Source organism: Notolepis coatsorum (genome assembly GCF_963971535.1).
Source record: "Notolepis coatsorum genome assembly, chromosome: 17".
Taxonomy (NCBI): domain Eukaryota; kingdom Metazoa; phylum Chordata; class Actinopteri; order Aulopiformes; family Paralepididae; genus Notolepis; species Notolepis coatsorum.
The window spans coordinates 94,515,072-94,540,156 of record NC_140181.1 but is presented as its reverse complement, the minus strand read 5'-3'; the positions used below and the strand labels follow the sequence as shown (position 1 = coordinate 94,540,156).

Genomic DNA, 25,085 nt, shown 5'->3' with positions numbered 1-25,085 from the left:
CTATATTTATGTGGGCTGTTTTCAAGGAATTCCAGGCCTAGACTTTTTTTTGTTAAAAAAATCAAGCACTTTAAGCACTTCAAGGACCTTGTGTGAACCCTGGGAATATCTCATCTTATCTCATCCCCTCTCACCTCGTCCCCCTCCGGCAGCTGGCACCTCTCGGCTGGACACACGGCCATCTCGTCGTCGGAGTCGCTGGAGTGGGAGAAGTCGGACCGGGGGGAGGAGGAGGTCGAGGCAGCGCGGCGCTCCATCTTCTTCTTCTCTTTGTTCATCTTCTGCCGTTTGTGTTGGAGCCTTTTGTCCTTGGCCCGCCGCTCTGCCCCTAGGCCCCCCCTCTCCAGATGCCTCTTGGGTTTCCTTTCCGAGCCGTTAATGGCTTCCGTCACACCATTGACCCCGTCCTGATGGTAGAGATGTCACATTTTTTGAGTATCACCGTTAAAATGGACGAGAAGCAAAAGTTGAACAAACCCGCGGCCCTTTTAAAAAAACTGCGCCCTTTTTTTTTTTTTTTACTTTACTAGAGTTTCGATCTGGGTGGATCTTCGTTAGGTCAATACGACCAAATAAAATGCACAGAATATCATCGTTCTATTCTTTTGGATATGTTTACGAAAAAGGGGCGAAAGTGGCCCAAATCAGAATAATCTACACTGATTCATTAGCCTGGATTAATCAATTTAATCTACACTGATTAATTAGCCTGGATTAATCCGTTTAATACACATTGATTAATTAGCCTTGATTAATCAGTTAAATCTACACTGATTAATTAGCCTTGATTAATCAGTTTAATCTACAATGTATGACCTGTCAACTTGGTCTTGGCAGCCACTCTTTCGTTCACACTGCAGGCGATGGTCCAAATCAGATTTTTCTTTGCTCATATGTGACTCAATTCAATTCAATTCTGATTTGGGCCACTTTTGCAATGTGACCTCAGTCTGAACAGTCATGCAACTTTCATGTGACTTTCACAAAACTCTAGATCAGCGGTTCTCAAACTACGGGTCGTGACCCAAAGTGGGGTCGTGGGTAGGTGACAGTGCATTTTAATTGTGCATTGGCAAGTAAAATAAATAAATAATATATATATTTCTTTTAATGTTCTGGCAACATATTTTGGCTAAATATACCTCGTTTTATAAATGTGTATTGATAATATAGTGCTGTAATAAAATTTCGAATAAATATGCATGATCAAGTTCAACGTGTGCTTTTATTTTGATATTCCTTAATTCCATGTTGAAATTACGCGATACATTAAGTGTGGGGTCGCCAAAAGAAATCCTAAATAAAATGGGGTTGTGGTATAAAAAAGTTTGAGAACCCCTGCTCTAGATTGATATTTGTCACAATTCTCCGTTATTGTTCATCTGTGCATGCGGGCAGTTCAGGAGTGACCAGTTCACACTGGAATCTGATATTGGCCACATAAAAAAATAAAGTTAACAGCCAAACCAAAAAATATCTGATTTGAGCATTAAATCAGAATTGAGCACTAAGGCTTTGCAGTGTGAAAGCAGCCTTTGTTGCCGGGGGCTCGCTCACCTCTTTCTGTGCTGGCAGATTGTTTCCCTGAGCGTTGCACTGCTTGAGTGTGTCACAGTCTGCGGAGTCATCTAGTGGCGGCGACATGCACCCGTTGGTGTGAGGGGTTGTGGGTCTGTTCAGTAACACGTGGTACAGGTTGTTGACCTCCGGCAGAGACACCTGCAGCAGAAGGCCCTCCACCATCAGCTCCTCCAGCTCCCTGCTCAGACCTGCCGGCAGAGGGGACAATCCTGTCTTACTTTTGAGGGTGAAACTGGAGAAGAGTTTGACAGTGAAAACACATCATGGACACATTTCCACAAATGTGATTAGAGAGGCTAGTTTTCATCTCAAGTCGCTGCATACTCCGTAAGAGACGGAACCTTTCAGATACCGGCACCGCATCGAGTCACGTTCTCCCCACTCTCTCCGTTCCGGTGGGTCTGACTCTTACCACCTAAACTGCACAGACTACAACGTATAACATATGACGTATATCATGCCAGTTAGTTTACCTTATGTATACTGCACCTGTGTTGTATACTGTTTACTTTACTTACTCACAGTATATATATTCAGATTCTAAGTGTTTTATTGCCCATATTTATTGTAACGTAAAATATAACTGATAGGGCACACAGACCCTCACCCTCATCTGATTACACTGATGTTGATATTTCCATGGTCACGTCAGCAACATGGTCAATCCCAATTTGAACCCTTTCACTACCACACTACCAAATGGTTAACCCTTTCACTGCGACAATACAGAAAGTTAACAATTCCACTACCACACGACAAAGGGTTAACCCTTTCACTACCACACTGCAGAATGTTAACCCTTTCACAACCACACTACAGATGGTTAACCGTCTGTAGTGTGGTAGTGAAAGGTTAACCTTCTGTAGTGTGGTAGTGAAAGGGTTCAAACAGAAACAAGGTATATTGTCAGATAATGATTCAACACGTCCTCACTGGATGTGCCTCCAGAGCAATGCTACCAGACTGTCCACAACAATCTTTCAGTTACACCAGTGAGTGTGAGAGAAAAAAAGCTCTTCAGACACGCCACTTTATTAGATTAGGTTAGATTATTACTTTATTAGATTAGATTATGAGATAATATAATATGTGTTCCTTATGCTTTCAGCAAATACATTGAGCAGGGCCCTCCGTTGATGACACTCTGGAACACCCTACCTATGGACAATAGGGAAAACGTACCTCTTCACCTTAGCCTTTTAATACACTCATACGCAGGGGTGTAAAGTACTTGAGTAATTGTACTTCGTTACAATACTTAAGTACTGTTTTGGGGGATTTGTACTTTACTCTAGTATTATTAGGTTTGTATACTTGTACTTTTACTCAATTACATTTCAGAGAAAAAAAACATACTTTTTACCCCTTACATTTAAAATGCAGACCTACAAAGTACAAATCTTGCAGGTCCAACTATTTTAATTAGTATATTTGTTTCTCTGGCCGAACTAACGTTAACGTTATTAATCATGCGGCCGCGCTTTATTTAAAAACAGCCAATCAAATACCCATCAATGGAAAATGAACCCGCCCATACCCATGTTGATTGGTCCTTGTGCAAGACTAGAAAGCGGGGATCTTTGATTAAACACCTGCTATCAGAAGAATAGACAGTCAGAAAAAAAGTTTTAACTTTAACTTTTTAGTACCTAATTACATTTAAAAGTAGAAACTTTTTTACTTTCACTCAAGTGTGTTTTTAGACTTTTAGAGTAAGATTTTGAGACGGTACCCATACTTTCACGCAAGTATAATTTCTGGGTACATTTTACACTCCTGCTCATACGCTACTTAGATTCATTACATCCAGACTATGATTGGTGTATGGATGCTACATGAGAGCTATTTCATTGCACTGCTTTTATTCTGTCTACACTTTACGTCTGCACTTTATACATTGCTTTTATTTAGTCAGAATCCTGCTAATAGTCTTTTATTGATTTTAATGTCAGAAATGTATTATAATCAATATGTGAGGAAAGGTGAAAGTACACTTTTCATGTTGTCAGCAATCTATTACAATCTTTTTTTTTTTAATAGATTTTAATGACAGAAATCTATAAAAGGTTTTAATGTCAATTCTCTTGTCTTAATCTCAATCATCCTTGATTACAGCGATTCGGCTCAACAACGGGGGTGTAAAGGTGGGCCGGTTTGCTTGACAGCACCAAGGGTCTAAGAATCCCAAACGGAACCGGTTCCAGAACCCGAACTAATTTGGTGGAAAAGGGCTTTTCCTGCTGTAGCTCTGTGCAGCGGACGACACTCACCCTGCAGAGGGATGCACCTCTGCTCTGTGTAGAAGACGGTCTGAGCGTGGCCGGTCCTGTTCCACTCCGGAGTCAAATACGGAGCCTGGAATAAGACCGTGAGTTTGGTTTATTCAAAATGACAACCATCGTATTCTCAATGAGAATACAGTACAGGGTTTCAACAAGTTCACTTCACTTTTGAATACCACTTAGAGCAACATTTTATACCAATTTCACGATCATACTAGCAAAAAAAACAAACACATAGCAACACTGAACTGGCGGCTGCACTTGTGCGCCAATTCAAATTCTCACACGTTCCATACAAGCTCTCTCGCCAGACGCACCAAGCTCCCGGTAGCCCCGCAAGAAACTACGATTTGAATACAAAAACATTTCATATATTTAATATTATTTCATCTCCCGACAGCTGGGCTGCCGCACCAAAAAATTTAATACCTGTGCAAATGAAATGTAATTTTTTTTTTAATAACTTCTAAAGTCCTTCCATTTTTTTGATCCACTTTTTCTCGCATTTTCTATTTTTCTCCCATCCCAATTTCGTATCATCCAATTCTACCCTCCCCTATCTCGAACGCTGTTTCATGCCTCCCACAAGCCGGCTGTAATGTGGACGAAGCCATACATTGCACGAGTCCCCTCCGGTACTCGAGGTAGCAGCCGTCGCATCTTTTCACCTGCGCAGCGCAATCTTTCAGCGTCAGGGGTCTGCGCTTTGGAGGGACGCCGCCCCCGTCGCTTCCTGATTCTACTGCGCAGGCGCACCAACTGACCTGTAGGAGTCGCTGTCCAAACTGAAAACAATGTGGAGAGCTGGGCTCGAACCCAGCGTCTCCAGCATTGGTGGTGAGTGCCTTGCCCACTGCACCACCTAGCCGCCCCCCGAGAATTATGAATTTTATACTTTTTTTTAAGACAGATACTCTAGAAGTAACACAGTACAGATTTAAAAAGTTAGAGAAGAGAATAAAGAAGAAGAGGAGAGGAGAGGAGAGGAGAGGAGAGAAGAGAGGAGAAGAGAGGAGAGGAGAGGAAAGGAGAAGAGAGAGGAGATGAGAGGAGAGGAGAGAAGAGGAGAGAAGAGAGGAGAGAGAAGAGAGAGGAGAGGAGAGGAGAGGAGAGAAGAGAAGAGAGAGGAGAGAAGAGAGGAGAGAGAAGAGAGAGGAGAGGAGAGGAGAGGAGAGGAGAGGAGAGGAGAGGAGAGGAGAGGAGAGGAGAGGAGAGGAGAGGAGAGGAGAGGAGAGAGGAGAGGAGAGAGAAGAGGAGAGAGAAGAGGAGAGGAGAGGCTACACACAGCTGTCACAGGGAGGGGAGGAGAGGAGAGTGATGTGTGTTACCTGCGCGTTGATGTCAGCTATGTGGCTGCCGGACGCCCAGCGGGTCAGAGTGGGCGGAGTCCCCGGTCTCTCCTGCAGCTCCGTGAGGTTAGAAGAGTCCGAGGTCTGCTGCGCACGGCGCTGCCAGCTCACCGCCCGCTCCGCCATGGCGTGCAGCGCGTCGCCCTCCGGCAGACGCACCTGGAGACACCGCAGGGACGCCAGCAGGGAGAGGACCTTCTCCAGGGGCGGCTTCTCGGACCGCTGGCAGCGCGGACAGAGCCACGGCTGCTGGGCCAAGCAGGCGTCCGACGGGTCCCGCACGCACACGCTGTGGAAGGCGTCCCTGCAGAGCTCACACTGCAACATCGCCCCCATGGGCGCCTTCTGACAGACGCACACCTTCAGGTCCATACAGTCGGCGGTGGGGAGGAGCTTGGACTCGTTGGTGCCCCGGAGGGAGGAGAGAGCCTCCATCTCCCTCGACTGCACCTCCTCTAGAGCTGCCGTCTGCGGGGAGAGAAAACACACATTTATGGTGGCACGTGGTGTAGTGGTTTAACACTGTTACGCCTCACAGTTAGAAGGTCCTGGGTTCGTTTCCCGCTTGGGGACCAGGTTGCCGCGTTGCCAGGTACCCAGGTGGGGTATCTCCCAATAAGATAAACCCAATGGAAAAACTTGCAGAACAGATCGCTAACGCTGTCGCGTCCCTGACGAAGATGGACAGGAGCACTTGGATTGGTCCCCGGGGGCGCGGCCCCACGCCACAGCCCATGTCTGCTCCCGGCTGCCCTTGAGGGGAAGGACGATGGGATGGGTCAAGCACAGAGAGACATTTCATCTGTGACTGTGACCCAATGCATGTGTGTGTGTGTTCCTGTGTGTCGTCCATCTCGCATGTGTGTGTTAATCTGCATGACAATTAAAGACTTATTCTTCTTCTTCTATGCCAGGTCGCAAAAATCTGGATTCAATGCAACTGGATCGGTTGAGACATCCAAGTTCAGTGATCGAGCTTACAGTTGAGTGATTGAACTTACAGTTCAGTTCATTTTTGGTGCATTTTCTATATAGTGATTTTTATCCAAAGCGCTTTACAATTTTTGTTCCTCACATTTTACCCATTCACTCACACATTCACACAATCTCAATCTCTGAGTCTGCCTGTTGGTTAGCGCCTCACCAAACCATTGGAAGTGTGTCTAGAGTCCCCATGAAACGTCTAGCAGAATGCTATTTGATTCCACATAACCAGGAAGCTAGGGAGGGACTTGTCTTGGATATTGATTGGTGTTTACAGTAGCCAATAGCGCTGAATGTGCATAATGGTCGATCCATTAGCTAGCAAGCTAATATTAGCAACGTTATGCAACATTAGTAATGTTAACTAGCAAGTTAACATTGAATATATAATAATTATAATAATAATAATTAATAATGAGTATACTGTGTGCAGGATGACTCATACATTTTTCTTTTGTATTGTTCTCCATTAACACGTTAACTTTGACAGCCTTAGAAAGAACATAAAAACATCTATTTTGATTTCCTGGGGCCTAACAAAGTGTGGACTTACAGCAGAGGTAGAATCCTTGGCCTCTGAGAGGGCCTTTTCCACATCGCCCAGAGTGTTCAGCTTCAGCATTTTCTTTTTGCTGTGTTGAGGTGATTCTTTAGCTTTTTTGGACTTCCTCTTCGGAGAACCCACATTTCCGTTCTCACATCTTGGACACAGGACCTGTGCAGAAAGTAAATACATAAGCGCCTTTGTTGACAGCCATTCGCACAAGCAGTCACAAAAGGATTATCTAAGTGAGCAGAATCTTGGGAATCTTAGTGGATTTAGATTACCGTAGATTCAAATTAGATTAGATTCAAATGATTCAAAGTATTAGCACAAGTACAGTACAACAAAAAGAAGTTTGGCATCCAACCAGAGTGCAAATGTAACAGTAAAGTGCAACAGCAATATATAATGTACAGGTGATTAAACTGGGTATAAAATATATGAATTAGTACTACTGAGTATAATGCTAATCAGATGTATGTAGTATCAACATGTACAGTGATACAGGTATAAAGACACTATGGTAGTAGTCATACTGGCAGCGTAACTAGTAAGAGTAGGTAAGGGATATAGATGCAGGTATGTACAGACAGATGTGAATAGATATATATACGGTAAGAATAAATATATACATACAGTATATACAGCATTATTGTACATGCTATCATACAGTTATATACAGGTTACATTACATTTAGTCATTTAGCTGACGCTTTTATCCAAAGTCAGTAGGAAGGCAGCTATGCTCAGTATATAACTTACTTTTTATAAAAGAAAATCTTTATTATTATTATTTACTTTTTTTGTAATTTCTTTTTTGTAATTTTCTTTTTACCATTACTATAATCTCTCTCTGAAACTGTTTTTGTTTGTCTGCCTGTTACTTTGTCTTGATGTCTGCTGTCCTTTGTATTCTGTTTTGTGTTTCAAATAGAACATTTTCAAGTACATATAATTTGTAAATGTTGGTTGCAAAAAAGAAAAAAAACAATAAACAGATACCGTATATATATATATATATATATATATATATATAAAAAATTTAAAAAAAAAGTAGTCGAGGCGAGAAGTGATGAAGGCGTGAATGAGTGTTTTCCGCTGAGGTGTGAGAGTGAGGGGCCGAGGCGGGGAATGGTTCTGAGGTGGAAGAAGGCGGATCTGGTGACAGACTTGACATGAGGGTGAAATGAGAGGGTTGAGTCCAGTATTACGCCCAGGTTCCTTACCTCCGTGGAGGGGCAGATGGAGTAGCCATCCACGGAGAGAACAAGGTGGTCGATCTTTTGGAGGAGGGCTGGGGAGGCTACAACTATTAATTCTGTCTTCTTGCTGTTGAGTTGAAGGAAGTTGGTGGTCATCCATGTTTTTATGTCCTGGAGGCAGGCGGTGAGGGAGGGGGGAGGAAGGGGAGCCGAGGGTTTGGTGTGGAGGTAAAGCTGCGTGTCGTCTGCGTAAGAGTGGAAGTGGAGGCCATGTTTCCTTATGATATCACCGAGTGGGAGGAGGTAGATCATAAAAAGGAGCGGACCTAGCACCGAACCCTGGGGAACACCCTGTTTAACAGGTGCTGGAGCTGACCTGGACCCCCCGAGGGAAACATACTGCCACCTGTTGGTAAGGTAGGATGTGAACCAGGACAAGGGGGTACCAGTGATGCCAAGGACACTTTCCAGGCGGTCTAGGAGGGTTGAGTGTGAGATGGTGTCGAAAGCAGCTGAGAGGTCCAGGAGGATGAGGATGTTGATGTAGCCAGCATCAGCAGCCATGAGGAGGTCATTTTTTACCTTGATCAGGGCGGTCTCGGTGCTGTGTTTAGCCCTGAACCCAGACTGGAGTGGTTCGAACATTATATTAGATTGTGAAAAAAACAGCCGCCGGTGGGCGGTCGTTAGTGGTTAACATACCATTGTATTCATTCGGTACACTACACAGCCGTTCAGTACGGTACGGTACACACTGAAACGGTTTGGTTCGGTACGTATACGTGTACCTTTACACCCCTAATACGGTATATACAGCACTATTGTACATGCTATCATACAGAGTTCTATGGGTAGTAGGGGTGTAACGGTACACATATTCGTACCAAACCGCTTCAGTACGGGACCTTCGGTTCAGTACGCGCTGTGTACCGAACAAATACAACAGTACTTTAACCACTAACGGAACACACGTGCGTTACCTTTTACTTACCTTTTAATTACTTTTTTGCATGTGCAGAACTTAATTCAAAACTCCAAGTGCCCCCCCAAAATATTATTTGCACAACACTTAGATTACCTGTAATTTCGACAAGCCAGAGCTAGATCACAATCTAATATTAATTTTACAATAAAAAAAAAAAAAAAATTTACAAGTCGATTACCGTAATTCCTCTAATAGTAACCGGGTCTCAAATACAAGCCGGGTCTCTATTAATGGCCGGGTGCGCTCTTGAGCTAAGCAATTATAAGCCGGCCTCCTAATACAAGCCGGGTTACTAATATACTGAGCTGCATACTGAGCTAGTTACTTGATTTCACTTTGAAAACGTTGAAATGACCAGTGACCACCTGTAATTGCACTGTTTACTATTTCATACAGTACTTTGTTTCAATAAATGAACCCAGTACATTTTACTGGGTTCAAACTGACACAAAATGTTGATTTATTCATTATGATCCGTTTGAAAAATTTGAAATATAGGCCTCCCTCTTATACAGGCCTCCTCCTAATACAAGCCTGGTACCCGCTACAGTTGAAACAAATACAAGCCGGGGTTACTATTAGAGGAATTACGGTATTCATTTGAATATCTATAGTATTGGTTGACAGCCCTACTTAACAGTAACGGCACACTACGTCCCCCCCGAGTGGAACAGGGAAAGCCACGTTCTGCAAACTTTCCCCCACTGTACCGAACCATGGTACTTTACCATGAACCGCTTAAAAACCGAGGTACGTACCGAACCGTGGTTTTTGTGTACCACCCCTAATGGGTAGACTATAGTATGAGGTATGTAGATTTGAGTATTCTTCTTTACCTCCAGTAAACTATATGGAGAGTTTTTTGCGAGGAAGGTTGCAGCTGCACTCTCTCTCCACTCCTGTGCCTCTGCTACCAGCGTCTCCAGTCGCTCTAATGGCTCCAGGTGGACCTGGATGGCTTGTCCTCGCAGGATCATGTCAGACAGGCGGTCCAACACCGGGACACGGTCGCCAGCCTGAGGAGAGAAAAGGATTATTTAAGTGCTGGAACCCTAATCAAATAAAGTCAATCATCAATCACTGTTTTGAGAAAAGCAAGAACGCAAATCAACAGCAGAGGTATGTAATGACTGTCCCCGTCCTAACAGAAGAGGTATGTAATGACTGTCCCCGTCCTAACAGAAGAGGTATGTAATGACTGTCCCCGTCCTAACAGAAGAGGTATGTAATGACTGTCCCCATCCTAACAGAAGAGGTATGTAATGACTGTCCCCGTCCTAACAGAAGAGGTATGTAATGACTGTCCCCATCCTAACAGAAGAGGTATGTAATGACTGTCCCCATCCTAACAGAAGAGGTATGTAATGTCTGTCCCCGTCCTAACAGAAGAGGTATGTAATGACTGTCCCCGTCCTAACAGAAGAGGTATGTAATGTCTGTCCCCGTCCTAACAGAAGAGGTATGTAATGACTGTCCCCGTCCTAACAGAAGAGGTATGTAATGACTGTCCCCGTCCTAACAGAAGAGGTATGTAATGACTGTCCTGTCCTAACAGAAGAGGTATGTAATGATTGTCCCCGTCCTAACAGAAGAGGTATGTAATGACTGTCCCCGTCCTAACAGAAGAGGTATGTAATGACTGTCCCCGTCCTAACAGAAGAGGTATGTAATGACTGTCCCCATCCTAACAGCAGAGGTATGTAATGACTGTCCCCATCCTAACAGCAGAGGTATGTAATGACTGTCCTGTCCTAACAGAAGAGGTATGTAATGACTGTCCTGTCCTAACAGAAGAGGTATGTAATGACTGTCCTGTCCTAACAGAAGAGGTATGTAATGACTGTCCTGTCCTAACAGAAGAGGTATGTAATGACTGTCCTGTCCTAACAGAAGAGGTATGTAATGACTGTCCCCGTCCTAACAGAAGAGGTATGTAATGACTGTCCCCGTCCTAACAGAAGAGGTATGTAATGACTGTCCCCGTCCTAACAGAAGAGGTATGTAATGACTGTCCCCATCCTAACAGAAGAGGTATGTAATGACTGTCCCCGTCCTAACAGAAGAGGTATGTAATGACTGTCCCCGTCCTAACAGAAGAGGTATGTAATGACTGTCCCCGTCCTAACAGAAGAGGTATGTAATGACTGTCCCCATCCTAACAGAAGAGGTATGTAATGACTGTCCCCGTCCTAACAGAAGAGGTATGTAATGACTGTCCCCGTCCTAACAGAAGAGGTATGTAATGACTGTCCCCATCCTAACAGAAGAGGTATGTAATGACTGTCCCCATCCTAACAGAAGAGGTATGTAATGACTGTCCCCGTCCTAACAGAAGAGGTATGTAATGACTGTCCCCGTCCTAACAGAAGAGGTATGTAATGACTGTCCCCATCCTAACAGAAGAGGTATGTAATGACTGTCCCCGTCCTAACAGAAGAGGTATGTAATGACTGTCCCCATCCTAACAGAAGAGGTATGTAATGACTGTCCCCATCCTAACAGAAGAGGTATGTAATGTCTGTCCCCGTCCTAACAGAAGAGGTATGTAATGACTGTCCCCGTCCTAACAGAAGAGGTATGTAATGTCTGTCCCCGTCCTAACAGAAGAGGTATGTAATGACTGTCCCCGTCCTAACAGAAGAGGTATGTAATGACTGTCCCCGTCCTAACAGAAGAGGTATGTAATGACTGTCCTGTCCTAACAGAAGAGGTATGTAATGATTGTCCCCGTCCTAACAGAAGAGGTATGTAATGACTGTCCCCGTCCTAACAGAAGAGGTATGTAATGACTGTCCCCGTCCTAACAGAAGAGGTATGTAATGACTGTCCCCATCCTAACAGCAGAGGTATGTAATGACTGTCCCCATCCTAACAGCAGAGGTATGTAATGACTGTCCTGTCCTAACAGAAGAGGTATGTAATGACTGTCCTGTCCTAACAGAAGAGGTATGTAATGACTGTCCTGTCCTAACAGAAGAGGTATGTAATGACTGTCCTGTCCTAACAGAAGAGGTATGTAATGACTGTCCTGTCCTAACAGAAGAGGTATGTAATGACTGTCCCCGTCCTAACAGAAGAGGTATGTAATGACTGTCCCCGTCCTAACAGAAGAGGTATGTAATGACTGTCCCCGTCCTAACAGAAGAGGTATGTAATGACTGTCCCCATCCTAACAGAAGAGGTATGTAATGACTGTCCCCGTCCTAACAGAAGAGGTATGTAATGACTGTCCCCGTCCTAACAGAAGAGGTATGTAATGACTGTCCCCGTCCTAACAGAAGAGGTATGTAATGACTGTCCCCATCCTAACAGAAGAGGTATGTAATGACTGTCCCCGTCCTAACAGAAGAGGTATGTAATGACTGTCCCCGTCCTAACAGAAGAGGTATGTAATGACTGTCCCCGTCCTAACAGAAGAGGTATGTACAGTAATGACTGTCCTGTCCTAACAGAAGAGGTATGTAATGACTGTCCCCGTCCTAACAGAAGAGGTATGTAATGACTGTCCCCGTCCTAACAGAAGAGGTATGTAATGACTGTCCCCGTCCTAACAGAAGAGGTATGTAATGACTGTCCCCGTCCTAACAGCAGAGGTATGTAATGACTGTCCTGTCCTAACAGAAGAGGTATGTAATGACTGTCCCCGTCCTAACAGCAGAGGTATGTAATGACTGTCCTGTCCTAACAGAAGAGGTATGTAATGACTGTCCTGTCCTAACAGAAGAGGTATGTAATGACTGTCCTGTCCTAACAGAAGAGGTATGTAATGACTGTCCTGTCCTAACAGAAGAGGTATGTAATGACTGTCCCTGTCCTAACAGAAGAGGTATGTAATGACTGTCCCCGTCCTAACAGAAGAGGTATGTAATGACTGTCCCCGTCCTAACAGAAGAGGTATGTACAGTAATGACTGTCCCCATCCTAACAGAAGAGGTATGTAATGACTGTCCCCGTCCTAACAGAAGAGGTATGTAATGACTGTCCCCGTCCTAACAGAAGAGGTATGTAATGACTGTCCCCGTCCTAACAGAAGAGGTATGTAATGACTGTCCCCGTCCTAACAGAAGAGGTATGTAATGTCTGTCCCCGTCCTAACAGAAGAGGTATGTAATGACTGTCCCCGTCCTAACAGAAGAGGTATGTAATGACTGTCCCCATCCTAACAGCAGAGGTATGTAATGACTGTCCCCGTCCTAACAGAAGAGGTATGTAATGACTGTCCTGTCCTAACAGAAGAGGTATGTAATGACTGTCCCCGTCCTAACAGCAGAGGTATGTAATGACTGTCCCCGTCCTAACAGCAGAGGTATGTAATGACTGTCCCCGTCCTAACAGAAGAGGTATGTAATGTCTGTCCCCGTCCTAACAGAAGAGGTATGTAATGACTGTCCCCGTCCTAACAGAAGAGGTATGTAATGTCTGTCCCCATCCTAACCTCCCACCTCTTGCAGAGACAAGTCGCATTTCTTTCCTCTCTCCCAAGGCCTTCAAGGCCGTTCCCACCGCCGCCTCTACTGCACCATGGAGCCTGACGCTGCTATGCCCTGCTTCGTGCCGGTGGCCGGACTATACTCAAATCAACTCTAAATGGATCTAATCAGTGGATTGCATATTTTCTTCAAGAAGCAGAATAAGGCTAACCCTCTCTGCCTATTGGGACATCATAATTGGGCTACAAACTTGAAGACGTGGTATTATTTGGATTATCGAAGCTTTTGGACTGCAATAAGAAGATTTTGGATCTGTTTACCGCGCACAGGATCTACCAAAATGAACTGATAAGACACTTGGACACTTGGACTAATAATGCATTCAGTCATTTGGACGGAGTTGTTAAAACTCACTCCACTCAAATCAATAGAGTTATATTCCACTCTATTCAAATCAAATTTAAAGGGACGTGGCTGGGATAAATTGTGCCAGTCAGTCAGCCAAAACAAATTCTTGGACCAAGGTCGAACCGAGAGCTCTAGAGTCGAAGGCTCTCTGGGAGATAAGAGTGGCGAGCGGCGTCCCACAACCCCAATCCCTAGTCCCCCCCCCCCCCCCTTCCTCTGCATTGGCGCTGCACTGTCGGCTGCCTCGTGTGAGGGAGACCTCCCCCACCCAGGACTTGGCTTGTGCACTCCCCCCCACCTCCCCCCCCCCTCCCACTCCCCCCCCCCCCCCCCCTACAGCCCTGTAACAACCCCAACCCACTCCCCCCTCCTTCCGTAAATGGCGCTGCCTATGACGGCTGCCAGTCTGTTTGCGGTGGTGAATATGCATATGTTTGTCTCAAGGCTCTGTACCATTATTACTATCTAAAATGTAATAATTGTGGAATATTACTGTAATGAGCTGTATGTGTATGATCCAAGCGTCCTATGATCCTCATAGGAGCATAACAGAAAAAAGCATTCCATGTGAAGGTATTCTGTATCTTTGCATGTCAACTAATAAAGAAACTTGAGAAACTTGAACTTAACAGAAGAGGTATGTAATGACTGTCCTGTCCTAACAGAAGAGGTATGTAATGACTGTCCCCGTCCTAACAGCAGAGGTATGTAATGACTGTCCCCGTCCTAACAGAAGAGGTATGTAATGACTGTCCCCGTCCTAACAGAAGAGGTATGTAATGACTGTCCCCATCCTAACAGAAGAGGTATGTAATGACTGTCCCCATCCTAACAGAAGAGGTATGTAATGACTGTCCCCGTCCTAACAGAAGAGGTATGTAATGACTGTCCCCATCCTAACAGAAGAGGTATGTAATGACTGTCCTGTCCTAACAGAAGAGGTATGTAATGACTGTCCCCGTCCTAACAGAAGAGGTATGTAATGACTGTCCCCATCCTAACAGAAGAGGTATGTAATGACTGTCCCCGTCCTAACAGAAGAGGTATGTAATGACTGTCCCCATCCTAACAGAAGAGGTATGTACAGTAATGACTGTCCCCGTCCTAACAGAAGAGGTATGTAATGACTGTCCCCATCCTAACAGAAGAGGTATGTACAGTAATGACTGTCCCCGTCCTAACAGAAGAGGTATGTAATGTCTGTCCCCGTCCTAACAGAAGAGGTATGTAATGTCTGTCCCCGTCCTAACAGAAGAGGTATGTAATGTCTGTCCCCGTCCTAACAGAAGAGGTGTCCCCGTCCTCTATCGCTATTATCGTTACATAGGATATTGTGAATTGACCATTTTCTTTAATTGATGATAAAAAGCAGTCTCATTGACTATCTGAAGGACAAATAACTGCATTCTGCAGAGACTCACCCCTGTATATCTCATGTTTTACCTGTACTCTTGTAACACCTGGCTATACAACACACTGTGTAATGCTTTGAGTTAAGTCACACTGTTATTTTATTTTTCTGTCTGGCAGTCTTTTTAGTTTTGTTATGTCTGTTTATTTTTGTTCTGTCTCCTCCTTTTTGTATGTCTGTTCTTGTTTACAGTAAACAGAAAATTAAGTATTAAAAAAAATTAAAAAAAATATTAAAGCAGTGATCGTGATACATACTCAAGGAGACTCCCTAAAACCCAAGCATCTCATGTGTATAACCATCTCCAACTTAACCGCCCACTGGACACACACACAGATCCCAAATCTCAAATGTGCCCAGACCTGAAGGTCCTCAGCTTCCTGAAGCCACTCCCGGGCTCTTCCCACGGAGTCCTTCAGCAGGAGACAGTTGGGGAGGTGAGCGGGGATGCCAGCCGTCTTCGCCGCCGCCACGCTCAGAGTCTCTATGGAATGTGGTGGTCTGAGGAATAGTAGAGAAAACACACCTGCTTTGAGCTAACAAGCTCAGTTACAAACCCCCTGCATCAGCCTAGAGTTAATAGCCATGTACTGTATGAAAAATATTATTATATGGACATCCTGATGGAAAAAACGTTTAAGATCGCATATGCACCCCGTGAGACACATTCATTTAACTTGTTTGCAAATATCTGATACTGTAGGAAACCTTTCTTTGCGACATAAGACGGTTAGTCGTGTCAGTATGGACTGTAACCGGCGCTCAACTCCCACTCTCTCTAAACCAAAAGCCGACTCTCTGAATCAATAACCATGCTGACTCTCTGCAGCCACTGTGCTTGGTGGAGACACACCACTAGCGTGATATGGAAGAGACTCACGAGTCTTGAGACAAGACATACTAGAGAGAACACTAATGAAACATATCAAGTCATCAATGATCATTCATAATATTCTTTTAATAAAAAATATTTCACTATTCTACGCTGCTGAGGAAAAGAAGCTTGATCACTAGACTACAATAGAATAACAAGCTTGACTCTGAACAAAGTTAAAGGTGCTGTAAGTGGTATTTTTGTTGTTAAAACAAGTGGTCTACATGTTAAAACAATAGCTCTACATTCCGACAGCCATCACTGATATAGAGTGTCTGGTCAGTAACATGGGTCTCCCAGTCCCTCCTGCTCTGCAGTAAACAGCCATCACTGATATAGTGTGTCTGGTCAGTAACATGGGTCTCCCAGTCCCTCCTGCTCTGCAGTAAACAGCCATCACTGATATAGAGTGTCTGGTCAGTAACATGGGTCTCCCAGTCCCTCCGCTCTGCAGTAAACAGCCATCACTAGTATAGAGTGTTTGGTCAGTAACATGGGTCTCCCAGTCCCTCCACTCTGCAGTAAACAGCCATCACTGATATAGAGTGTCTGGTCAGTAACATGGGTCTCCCAGTCCCTCCTGCTCTGCAGTAAACAGCCATCACTGGTATAGAGTGTCTGGTCAGTAACATGGGTATCGAATCCCAGTCCCTCCTGCTCTGCAGTAAACAGCCATCACTGATATAGTGTCTGGTCAGTAACATGGGTCTCCCAGTCCCTCCTGCTCTGCAATAAACAGCCATCACTGGTATAGAGTGTCTGGTCAGTAACATGGGTCTCCCAGTCCCTCCTGCTCTGCAGAAAACAGCCATCACTGGTATAGAATGTCTGGTCAGTAACATGGGTATCGAATCCCAGTCCCTCCTGCTCTGCAGTAAACAGCCATCACTGGTATAGAATGTCTGGTCAGTAACATGGGTCTCCCAGTCCCTCCGCTCTGCAGTAAACAGCCATCACTGATATAGAGTGTCTGGTCAGTAACATGGGTCTCCCAGTCCCTCCGCTCTGCAGTAAACAGCCATCACTGATATAGTGTCTGGTCAGTAACATGGGTCTCCCAGTCCCTCCGCTCTGCAGTAAACAGCCATCACTGATATAGTGTCTGGTCAGTAACATGGGTCTCCCAGTCCCTCCACTCTGCAGTAAACAGCCATCACTGATATAGAGTGTCTGGTCAGTAACATGGGTCTCCCAGTCCCTCCGCTCTGCAGTAAACAGCCATCACTGATATAGAGTGTCTGGTCAGTAACATGGGTCTCCCAGTCCCTCCACTCTGCAGTAAACAGCCATCACTGATATAGAGTGTCTGGTCAGTAACATGGGTCTCCCAGTCCCTCCACTCTGCAGTAAACAGCCATCACTGATATAGAGTGTCTGGTCAGTAACATGGGTCTCCCAGTCCCTCCTGCTCTGCAGTAAACAGCCATCACTGATAGAGTGTCTGGTCAGTAACATGGGTCTCCCAGTCCCTCCTGCTCTGCAATAAACAGCCATCACTGGTATAGAGTGTCTGGTCAGTAACATGGGTCTCCCAGTCCCTCCTGCTCTGCAGAAAACAGCCATCACTGGTATAGAATGTCTGGTCAGTAACATGGGTATCGAATCCCAGTCCTTCCTGCTCTGCAGTAAACAGCCATCACTGATATAGTGTCTGGTCAGTAACATGGGTCTCCCAGTCCCTCCGCTCTGCAGTAAACAGCCATCACTGATATAGAGTGTCTGGTCAGTAACATGGGTCTCCCAGTCCCTCCACTCTGCAGTAAACAGCCATCACTGATATAGAGTGTCTGGTCAGTAACATGGGTCTCCCAGTCCCTCCACTCTGCAGTAAACAGCCATCACTGATATAGAGTGTCTGGTCAGTAACATGGGTCTCCCAGTCCCTCCGCTCTGCAGTAAACAGCCATCACTGGTATAGAGTGTTTGGTCAGTAACATGGGTCCGAACATAAATTTTCTGGTATCCCGTTCCACACTGCAAAAGATGGTCTGACAAAGATAAGAAATAAAAACGAGTTAAAGTTAGTTTTAAGCAAATGTGTCCTTGAAACAAGTAAAGTAATCTACTAGTGCAGTAAGCTAATTTGGCTTGGTAAAATATCTTGAAATATCTAGGGTTCTCTCTCCTGATTGGATAAAGTGGGAAGGGATACCAGAAAATGTATTTTGTCAGCAGAGCAGGAGGGACTGGGTGATCCACGTTACTGACCACACACTCTATATCAGTGATGGTTGACGGAATGTAGAGCTATTTTACACATATTTTAACAAAAAGAAAAAACAGCACCTTTAATCTCGGAATATATATATATAAATATGTATATGGAGTGTGCACAGACGGACATTCCTGAGAGCCATGCCATTAAAAGCCACTGGAAAGCAACTTGTGACAGTGGTTATTAAAAGGCACCAAGTGCCAATGGAATGAAGGCAGAACTAGATATGCATGCTCACTTTTTGTTGATCTTGTTGAATATTCTAGCGGCAGCATTTTGCACTAGCTGTAATTAAAATGAAGCAGAAATCAGAGGCACTGACACAATATTACAGCAGTACCAGATCAAATGTTTGGACAAAAAGTTAGATGTCTCTGATAAAAGCTCCATCCTTCTTTGATTGCATAACGTTGAGTGACAATATTGCTTTTAAAAATGTTTTTTTCCCCCCGTTAGTTTGCAATCATAAGACTTTTATTAGGTAAAGAGCATTGGCAACCTTTCACAAGTCACCCGGGTGGTCTTTTCCCCTCAACCCCGTTTAGACACCGTGTCTCACAAACACAAACACGAGGAGTCATCAGTCGGCCAGTGCTGCCCTCACCTGGCCTTGAGGAGGCTGCTTGCTTTGTCCTCCCAGTGCTCACACACAGTCAGCAGCTCCTGGAGGCGAGCCATGGCCTTCTCCACGAAGGGATGAGGCGCCAGGCCCACTCCCTGGTCGATCAACCTTCTTATGGCCTCCAGGGTCAGGGTGGCAGGCTTGGTGCTGGCCTGCTGGACCGCCTCCAGCCAGCGCGCCTGCTCCAGCCTCACCCTCAGGTGGGGCAGCTCGGGCAGCTCCACGTCGAAGTCGAAGCTGACCTCCAGCAGGCTCTGGATCTCGGCGGTGCCCGCCACCTCGTCCGCCAGGATCTTCACACTGTGCTGCTGGAAGTCCTCGATGCGATTCAAGAGCTCCTTTTACGGGGAGGAGACGACGAGGGACATTCACAACAAACGCAGGTGTGTTCAAAAAAAGTGTTACCGTCCTTATCTCTCTCTCTCTCTCACTCACACCCGTCTGTCACTGCTCTCTCTCTCTCACACCTGTCTGTCACTGCTCTCTCTCTCTCACACCTGTCTGTCACTGCTCTCTCTCTCTCACACCTGTCTGTCACTGCTCTCTCTCTCTCACACCTGTCTGTCACTGCTCTCTCTCTCTCACACCTGTCTGTCACTGCTCTCTCTCTCTCACACCTGTCTGTCACTGCTCTCTCTCTCTCACACCTGTCTGTCACTGCTCTCTCTCTCTCACACCTGTCTGTCACTGCTCTCTCTCTCTCACACCTGTCTGTCACTGCTCTCTCTCTCTCTCTCTCACCTGTCTGTCACTGCTCTCTCACTCACACCTGTCTGTCACTGCTCTCTCTCTCTCTCACCTGTCTGTCACTGCTCTCTCTCACACACCCGTCTGTCACTGCTCTCTCTCTCTCACCTGTCTGTCACTGCTCTCTCACTCACACCTGTCTGTCACTGCTCTCTCTCTCTCACCTGTCTGTCACTGCTCTCTCTCTCTCACACCTGTCTGTCACTGCTCTCTCTCTCTCACACCTGTCTGTCACTGCTCTCTCTCTCTCTCACCTGTCTGTCACTGCTCTCTCTCTCTCACACCTGTCTGTCACTGCTCTCTCTCTCTCTCACCTGTCTGTCACTGCTCTCTCACTCACACCTGTCTGTCACTGCTCTCTTTCTCTCTCTCTCTCTCTCTCTCTCTCTCTCTCTCTCTCTCTCTCACCTGTCTGTCACTGCTCTCTCTCTCTCTCACCTGTCTGTCACTGCTCTCTCTCTCACACCTGTCTCTCTCTCTCTCTCTCTCTCTCTCTCTCTCTCGTCGTGATACCTAGCCTGGTATCGGTATCAAAGTTAAAATTGTGGTATCGTGACAACACTGCCCACAGCAACAAAAGAAACTGCATCTAAACCACTGAACCATTTCAATTCCACGAAATCCTAAGATATGTCCCCCCGCCCCTCCGCCTACCTTTAAGAAGGGGGCCTGACTGAGACTGCAGGGGAGGTTATAAAGCTGCCTCACAAACGACCTCAGTTCCTCCACAGTCAGCAGACTCTGGGACTTGCCATTACCACAGCGATACCTAGGAGAGGAAATTCAAAGAATCAAAAAGAATTCAAACACTATAATAATGTGAATAATGTGAATATTTTCTTCAGCTAGTTAGATAGTAAATTATATTGACCAAATTGACCTAATTGTTTACACTGCCTGTGTTGTTTTTTTACTACCTGTACCCCCTCCCCCCTCCCCCATGCTGCTATGATGCCTGAATTTCCCCAAGGGGATCAATAAAGGAATATCTTATCTTATCTTATCTTATAAACACCAAAACACACGCCCGTTCGTAGACGGTGCAGAGAGCGGGAAAGTCATTGGACTTATCAAGTGGGTACTGCTATTAGACTACATTCAAATGTATTTGTCATTATACAGCACAAGTACAGTACAACGCCTATTCTCGGTCCTCACTCCACAATGGTGGAACGAACTTCCCACCAGTTAGGACAGCTGAAACCCGATCAATCTTTCGCCGTCGACTAAAAACACACTTCTTCAATCAATATCTGTAAAAAAAATTCAAAGAAACCTAACCTTCTTACTGTCTTATACTATCATGCACTCTTCCTACTATACTAATGTCTTTACTACTATGCACTCATCACTGCAGCACCCAAGTTTCAGCGCTGTTTGATGAACATTGTTACTCAGTTGTAACAAAACTTGTAAGTCACTTTGGATAATAGCGTCAGCTAAATGACATGAAATGTAAATGTGCAACGAAAAGAGGTTTGGCATCCAACCAGAGTGCAAATGTAACAGTAAAGTGCAATAGTAATATACAATGCACAGGTGATTAATGTGAGGATTCGCCTGTTCCCTGAACTTTTCCCTGCCTTCTACTCTCCTTCACCAGCCCCCACCCTTGCGATGATTTACTCTCCTCTACTCTTCACCAGCCCCCACCCTGGTTGGGGTCGGTTACAAACCATAACAATTAAACTGGGTACAAAATATACAAATAATACAAGTACTACTGAGTGTAGTGTTAATCAGATGTATGTATAGAGTTGTAGTATTAATATGTACAGTGATACAGGTATAAAGACAGTATGGTAGTAGTCATACTGGCCAGCAGCGTAACTAGTAAGAGCAGGATATGAACAGATATAGATATAGTATCTACAGATATAAGAATTATGTTAATTATCACCTTCCTTTTTCACTTCAACTACTTCACTGAACTGTCTCCTGTCTTCAACCCCCAAAATATCCCGGACTTGACCACATTGCACTTTGAATCACTCAAGGTCTCCATTGTCCCTGTTCTCCGAGCGTTCCCTACAAACAATCTCCAAGCTCTCCTCAGCCACCACTTCAGCCTACAGTACCCCCTGCCTGCTACCCCACACACTCACTCACTGAACACACACAATCTGGACTGTTTTTTTTGTTTAGCTTATTGCCGTTTTGCACTTGTGATTTATTGGATTTAATTGATTGATCGATCACTGATAGTTGGACTGTGTTTTGTTTATCTGGTTTGCTGTGTTTTGTTTCATTGATTTATCCCCCGTCTAATTGACTGATTTTCATTATTGAACCGTGATTTATTTTACTTGAGTTGAATACAGTATTATATCATTACAACTAAACTATGGTTTGCCCGCCTCTTCTTCAATTACATTATCACAATAAAAAAAAAATTGTAGTGGATGTTACTCCTGAGTTAACCGGTAGATGACGGTAAGCTTTAATTCCGCTTATTTAATTTGTTGACAGGTTTAGCCTGTCTGGTGCCCAAAACTATTAATGCATTTCTTTTAATATTTGTGACCGCGCCCAGCGCTATTGACCTCAATTCGGCCAACGGCATTTCACGTGAGAGCCAAACAAATATATATATATCTTTGAATGTTTAAGAACATGTTTACTATAAAATAGTTATAGTATCTATAAAGGTAAAATTTCTTTGTATTTGTATTTCATGCTGTTCTGAGACTCTTTTTCCTTCTTGCGTGGGGATGGAGTTCAATTTACATTTGAATGAAGGCGAGTGCCTCAGAGTTTCGAGTGACGCCCATAAATACAATGAGCACATGGGCTTGTGTTTAAATTTTTTAAAACAAACAAATTCTCGGCATCAGGAACAGCAATTGATGCATCGGATCTAATGAAAAAGTACATATTGGACTTTGCGTGTCGATGACTGCATCGGAGAGTTCTTCGTTGCAAGGCATCACAAACAACATACAGATTTCACGACACCGTTGTCTGTCGTGCAACGTTCTGCTTTCTTTATGGGTAAGTTGTTGACTTAATATCATTTTAACATCATGTGTGTGTGGTACAGTGTGTGGTACAGTGTCACCGCATTTAACTCGGCGTAAATATAGTAAATGTTACTAGCTAAATAAGCTTGTAAAAAATCTGAGATAAGCATTGCACCGGAAACCGGAAGAACTCGACAAAGAAGAAATCGTAGTCTTAAGAAGGAGCAGCCCCCGGGCTTTCGATTGGCGTCTAGATTTAATAAAACTACACTACACCAGCAGCCGACAGCGGAAGATGTCTCACGTTATTGCCCCAAATGTATTGTTTTTTTACCCTCCTTTGATTTTACTAGAGCCTCGAAATGAATGAGCCTCAAAATCATGCCGAATTAATGCCGGTACACACATTACAAAAAGCTGTGAAACACACATTTTCCGTGGGATTGTTATAAACTTTGGACCTGTACTACATAAGACTTCAGGCTATGGAACCGTTATGTTTTCCAGCTCCTACCTCTATCCACTAAGTGCAATATATTTATACTTATTCATCCTATGGATATACTGACTGCAAGTCAGTTTTAACATTCACAGTCTTGAACACACACACACAAACACAAGGACCCTGCACTACACATACACTGCGAGACACTTTCTGTAGAAATTATATTACGTTATATTATTATTATTATAATTCTATTTTATTTTAAGGTTGTATAACAGCTATTTTCACAGTCATGACAACATTTACTGTGACAGCACTTATTAGTGACATACTTATGTTAATGCTATTTGCTCATGTGAGGGGAGTGGCTGGGCTGGTTGTAGGGGGGTATTGTTCACGCCCAGCCCAAACTGGCAGAAGTGTTCAAATCTGGCCTGCCTTTGAGAGCGTTATTCATCTAGAAAAAAGACTGTTTTACAAGATTCAAATTAGCACATCTTCTTCAAACATTCTCAGATTTCAACGTATGATACATAATTTCAAAGCTTACATTATGTACTTTCACAATCTGTAAAAATCCGGAAAATGAAAATGGAAACATGTGACATCAATCGCATCACATTTGATTATATTGGGCTGACCACTGCTACAATATACAGCCAGCCTCCTCCAGAAACCCAGGACCAGGCTTCGCACCACGGGAGATCAGGCCTTCTGCTCGTCTGCTCCCAGGCTGTGGAATGGTCTCCCTAACCACCTGAGAGCTCCACAGTCTGTGGACATTTTTAAACGAGGCATAAAAATCCTCCTTTTTAATAGATCCTTTGGCTAAATCGACCTTTTCTTTGTTTTGTGTATTGGGAATTGCCCCTAGCTTTGCCTATTTTTTATTAAAAAAAATCTGAGGCTTCATTGTGAAATGTAAAGTGCACTACAAATAACATGTATTATTATTATTATTATTATTATTATTATTATTATTATTATTATTGTACATGCTATCATAGTTATATGCAGATGTAGAAGTAAGTACGGTATATAGAGGGGGTTACATGCGCTACCTCCCGTATCAGAGTTTAGGCCCTCGACAACTTCTAGAGACCTCCAAAAGTTATTCCCTTCCCCTGACCGCACCTGGTCTGCCTTTTGCCGGTCAATAGCTTCTGTGCCACGGAGGAGCACTTCTCCGCGTCCTGTGTGACCAAACGCAGGCGTCGCAGAAGGTCGTTATCGGGGAACAGGTTGGTATCGGACTCTGCGAGAAGGGAGCGGAAGACTGGCAGGCCTGCAGAGAGAGAGAGGGAGAGAGAGAGAGATAGTGAGAGACCGTATGGAGAAATCAGTCTTGCAAGGGCTGGTTCACCACAAAATTAACCATACACTGTAGTGTTTCCATTTAATCCCTGAAGAAAATGTAATCAAACTGTAGGGCTGTCTTAAATACTTCGAAGCTTTGTTCGATGGGCATGGGATTTGAATATGAAAAAAAAAAATTATAAAAAAAAAAGAAAAAATTATATTCTTATTTTTTTGCTAAATCAACTCTGCCTCTCTTTGTTAACTACAACAAGCAATGCTGTTTGTTATTTAAGATGAGTGCTGTTTGTTATTTAAGATGAGTGCTGTTTGTTATTTAAGATGAGGTCGGACTCTGCACTGACAGATTTGTGTTCATTGTGCTGCTTTTATAAAGCCTCAAATGACGGCTTACATAGAAGAAAATATAGTAGCTCCACATAAGCTGAAGGGCATAGTATACACCACAACCAATAAAAAGACTGGCATCCAGTGGAGTCTAACGGAGCACCTCGAAGACCTGGACTTTGCGGATGACATCGCACTACTCTCACACAACCATCAACAGATGCAAGACAAAACCCAGCTGCTAGAAACAACTGCAGCTGGACTTGGGCTCAAAATAAATGGACAAAAAACTCAAGTAATCAGAGTCAATAATAAAAGCACAAACCCCATAACCATCGGGGGCCAGACACTGGAAGAGGTTGACAAATTCACATACTTGGGTAGTGTTATAGCTGTTGATGG

The 25,085-nt window shown here is 44.3% G+C and overlaps 1 protein-coding gene across 2 annotated transcripts in view; it reads right to left on the bottom strand.

Annotated features, from left to right (window-relative positions):
• The window catches only part of kdm5bb (lysine demethylase 5Bb), a 65,722-nt gene that overhangs the window by 8,236 nt on the left and 32,401 nt on the right, over window positions 1-25,085 (bottom strand). For both annotated transcript variants that reach the window (XM_084332816.1, XM_084332817.1), the window contains 10 exons: window positions 24,174-24,324; window positions 20,289-20,403; window positions 18,870-19,225; window positions 15,539-15,677; window positions 9,764-9,943; window positions 6,750-6,911; window positions 5,192-5,680; window positions 3,852-3,936; window positions 1,558-1,769; window positions 135-407 (listed from right to left, as the gene is read on the bottom strand). In XM_084332816.1, coding sequence (XP_084188942.1) covers window positions 135-407; window positions 1,558-1,769; window positions 3,852-3,936; window positions 5,192-5,680; window positions 6,750-6,911; window positions 9,764-9,943; window positions 15,539-15,677; window positions 18,870-19,225; window positions 20,289-20,403; window positions 24,174-24,324 — 2,162 coding nt within the window. The remainder of the gene's footprint in view (window positions 1-134; window positions 408-1,557; window positions 1,770-3,851; window positions 3,937-5,191; window positions 5,681-6,749; window positions 6,912-9,763; window positions 9,944-15,538; window positions 15,678-18,869; window positions 19,226-20,288; window positions 20,404-24,173; window positions 24,325-25,085) is intronic.